The sequence below is a fragment of the Globicephala melas genome, chromosome 19 (assembly GCF_963455315.2).
Source record: "Globicephala melas chromosome 19, mGloMel1.2, whole genome shotgun sequence".
Lineage (NCBI taxonomy): Eukaryota > Metazoa > Chordata > Mammalia > Artiodactyla > Delphinidae > Globicephala > Globicephala melas.
The window spans coordinates 11,059,070-11,063,103 of record NC_083332.1 but is presented as its reverse complement, the minus strand read 5'-3'; the positions used below and the strand labels follow the sequence as shown (position 1 = coordinate 11,063,103).

The 4,034-nt window shown below is 52.9% G+C and overlaps 1 protein-coding gene across 1 annotated transcript; it reads left to right on the top strand.

Annotated features, from left to right (window-relative positions):
• Nucleotides 1-727: 727 nt before the first annotated feature.
• On the top strand, nt 728-3,669 carry TEX101 (testis expressed 101). Its single transcript, XM_030874066.2, has 6 exons — nt 728-746; nt 1,398-1,499; nt 1,625-1,768; nt 1,913-2,098; nt 3,160-3,288; nt 3,449-3,669. The coding sequence occupies exons 1-6, from the start codon at nt 728-730 to the stop codon at nt 3,667-3,669; spliced, it is 801 nt and encodes a 266-aa protein (XP_030729926.2).
• The last annotated feature ends 365 nt before the right edge of the window (nt 3,670-4,034 follow it).

Genomic DNA, 4,034 nt, shown 5'->3' with positions numbered 1-4,034 from the left:
GTGACGGGTCAGGAGACCAAGTCGACTTCCAGTGGCTATGGCCACTGGATGGGTGCTGGGGCAGGGGCCAGGCTGGAAACATGCGAGGCAATTTGGACAGGGAGAAAAGTTCAGTGGGTGAAAGCCAAGGGTTTGACTTCCTAGTGTGGCTGGAGAAGTAGCGATTCTATAACCCAAAGAGAGAAAAGTGTAAGCAAGGCCATTTGGGGATGCACCACCCGCCCCGCCCTGCAGCCCTAGCGCGGCAAAGACCAGCGAGTTCTAGGTCCCCCGGCTTGCCAGCCACTCGGCGTCCTGCGCATGCGTACTAGCAAGACAGCCTGGGAAAGGCCAATGGGGTGTGGCGTTCCTCCAGGCTCATCCAATGAGCTCATCAGATGCTTTCGTATCGACCAATGGGGCTTCGAGTTGATCTGTCCGGTGAAGCAGGCCCCGCCTTCCGTGCCTCGGAGACACTAGAAGGAGAAGGACCGGCTGGGCGAGTGGAGCGTTCCAGGGCGTTCCTTCAGCACAAGGAGATTCTTGTGAGATCATATAGAGGCCAGGAGGAATTCTGGTCCCTTAAAGAGTAAAAGGGTGTCTGGGGGCCCAGATTCCTGGGTCCTGAGGAAACAGAGGCGGGGGACGGGGGGGGCGGGGCGTGCGGGAGTCCTGGAGCTGAGGGGGGTGAGGGCCGGGGCCCTGCGCTCTTGGGTTGGAGAGGGGGAGAAGCTGGGTGCCCAGAATCATGTGTCCTGACAGAAAAGGTGACTGAACCCAAACTCCTGGATCCCTAGGTAGGACAGGGCTTAGATCTCAGAATCCTGGGTTCTGATGAAGTTGGGAGCTGGGGACTGAGGTTCTTGGGCCGCGAAAGAGCGTAGGTTTGAACCTGGACTCCGGAGTCTGAGGGAGAAGGGCCTTTGGGCCAGATTACGGATCCAGAGGTTGGAGGGTATGGGGCTGTTGAGCTCCTCGGTCTAGGCGGCTGAGTCTGAGAAGTACAGCTACGGAAACTGGGGCTTGTTAACTAGTTAACTTGCCCAAACTCACAAGCGAGATCGGGACAGACTGACTTTAGAGATCATCGTTTTATTTATTTATTTTTTTTGCGGTACGCGGGCCACTCACTGCCGTGGCCTCTCCCGCTGCGGAGCACAGGCTCCGGACGCGCAGGCTCAGCGGCCATGGCTCACGGGCCCAGCCGCTCCGCGGCATGTGGGATCTTCCCGGACCGGGGCACGAACCCGTGTCCCCTGCATCGGCAGGCGGACCCTCAACCACTGCGCCACCACGGAAGCCCGAGATCATCGTTTTATATACCCGTAAACTCTGCCCTGAAGTCAGTACTTGTTGCCGGATCTTAGATTTAATCTCGTTCCATGTGGTTGAAAAGGTTCTTCTCCATCAAATCACAGATCCTGATCGGTTCTTCCAAACGTCTCTAAGAGAAGCCATGGGAGCCTGTCATTTCCAGGTTTTACTGTTCCTCTTTCTCCTAGGAGCCCCGACCTTGATCTGTATGTATTGGGGATGTGGGGGGAGAGCGGCTGGGTCACGGAGGATGGATTTCTGGTGAAAAAGGAGTGGTTTGGGGCCCCACAGAGAAGGGCAAGTGCTTATCTTTATCTCATTTTCTCCCCAGTGGCACAAAACTTGCGTTGTCAAAAGAGTACGTTCGTGGGCTTAGAAGCGGATCCAGCAGAGACATTTAACTGGACCACAGACAAAGCTGAGACTTGTGACAATGGGGCATTGTGCCAGGAAACCGTGCTGATGATTAAGGCTGGTAAAATGAGAACGAGGCCGTTGGGCTGGTGGGGCAGGGGCAGGGGGGAAGGTGATTATGGCCATGTTAACGCGGTTCCGCCTTCCCCAGGCCAAACATCAGGCGCTGCACCCCCATCCACTTTCCTTCCCTCTTGTCTCACAGCAGGAACCAAGACAGCAATTTTGGCCACTAAGGGCTGCAGCTCAGACGGGGCACCGGCAATAACGATTATCCAGCACACGCCAGCCCCTGGCCTAATCGCCATCTCCTACAGTAACTACTGTGAGGACTCCTTTTGCAACAACAAAGAGGACTTACATGAGTTATGGAGGACAGAAGAGATTGACGGTACCCTGGGAGGGGAGAGACGGGTGCTGAGAGAAACTCCATGCAGCCCTGAAAAAACGGGGCTTACTCTGCTTAGGTCCAAGTGCGCCATACACAAAAGGACCTCAAGACCTTTGGCTTGTCTTTCTTTTTCTAAATTGTTACCTTGAGGTCTGGAAACGCTGCTCCAAGCAGAGGGACATCAGTGAAGGCTGGAGTGTAAATGGGGTTTGGGGTTTATTAAGCAATACAATGTCAGTGGAGGTTTCTGAGCAGGGTGGTGACATCGTCCATCTAGCAAGCACTGCTTCCCCCTTTGCCGCATGGCCACAGCCCAGTTCCCCCGTTGGTCCTCAAGGCCTATAGAAATCTGGCCCCGCCTATCTTTTCAGCTCATTTCCTTCTCTTCCTTCTCTCATTTATTGTATTCTACTTGGGGCTAGGATTCAAAATATTTAACAGTGGAGATGGTACTGACCAATCAGAATGGATGCTGGCTATAAAAATACAGTCCAGTCCCACCTGTGCCTACCAGCTGAGTATCAACACCACAACTTCTCACAATTCTCCAATCCACCAAGCCGGCTCACACCTCCAGCCCTTGGTCCTCGCTGTTTCCCTTGCTCCTCTCCCTCCTCCCCCTCCCCCATTTTCACATAGCTAACCTCTGTTCTTCCTCCATCTCCACTCAGGCGTCGGCTCTGGGAAAATACCTAACCAAATTATTTTAGGTACTTAGGTGGTCCTCCATTTCTTTGCCACTAGACCTTGGACACAATGCCTACTGAATTGTATGGTAGTTAATTACTTACATGTCTGTCTCCTTCAAGGCAGTGATCCTAGCTGGCAGGAACTGTGTCCTTTTCATATCTGTATCTCCACACCTAAGCACAGAGTTCGGAAGTCATGTTGGATGGGGTTCTGACAGCATAGAAATCAGTTGGAGAGGGGTGGGGAGGTGGTAGTAACAGTCCTTGAGTAGAGAGGCACCAGCAGGAAAGACTGGAGGAAGAGAAGGCAGCAAGGGGAGGCAACTCAGAGGCGGGACTCGCCCTTAATTGTCCCTCTCTCTCCCCCTTCAGCTCCCAGAGGGTCAACAGACCTCCGCTGCCCAACCTGTCTGGCTTTGGGGTCCTGTTTGAATGCTCCTTCTCTTTCCTGCCCCAACGATACAAATCAATGCTATCAAGGAAAACTTCAGGTCACTGGAGGTAAACTGAACATCTGATGGTTTCAGAGGCTGGAAAACCAGACATCTGAGTGTAGCCCAAGAGGTTCTGACACTCAGGGTTCCAGGAATGAGGGAGGCGTGGACTCCTCTCTGACTTCCTAAAACATCTGTGTGTCTCCCCATCCCTCCTTGTTCCACAGGAGACCTCAGCGCACCTTTGGAGATCAAAGGCTGTACATCCGCAGATGGCTGCAGGCTGATGTCTGGGATCTTTACAATAGGGCCCCTGCGGGTGAAGGAAACGTGTCCACTCAGGTCTATCTCTCCCCGAAAGGTTGAAAGTGGGGCCACATGGCTTCACACTTCAGTCTGGAGGTTAGAGCTACTGCTCCCGCTGTCGCTGCAAGCGCTTGTCCATTGAGTAGGTGCTTCGGGTCCCGGGTCACGGGACATCTCTTCTGAGTGGTCATCAGCAAGCTGAGGGGCAGGTGGAAGCCTGAAGAGCAGTCCCAGTGGATGCATCTGACATTTCTAATAAAGTTTCTGCCACGATGTGTATATGCCTCAAAACTAGAAGTGGCATTATTGAGCTAAAAGGGCCCTTAAAATTCATCTCCTCCAACCTACACATTTTGCAGAAAGGGAATCAAAGATCTCGAAAACTTTAATGAATTTCTCACACTTAAATAGCTATGGGCAGAGCCAGGACCAGAACTCTGATGTTTTGACCTGAAGTCTGGTTTTCCTTTCACTCTAATAGGTTTCCTTGTCTTGCTAGCTGGACAA

Excerpts from the sequence above, each read along its gene's own strand:
- TEX101 (XM_030874066.2), top strand. Across the intron at positions 1,500-1,624 it reads AGGAGCCCCGACCTTGATCT|TGGCACAAAACTTGCGTTGT; the intron begins GTATGTATTGGG and ends TTTTCTCCCCAG. Across the intron at positions 2,099-3,159 it reads GAGGACAGAAGAGATTGACG|CTCCCAGAGGGTCAACAGAC; the intron begins GTACCCTGGGAG and ends CTCCCCCTTCAG.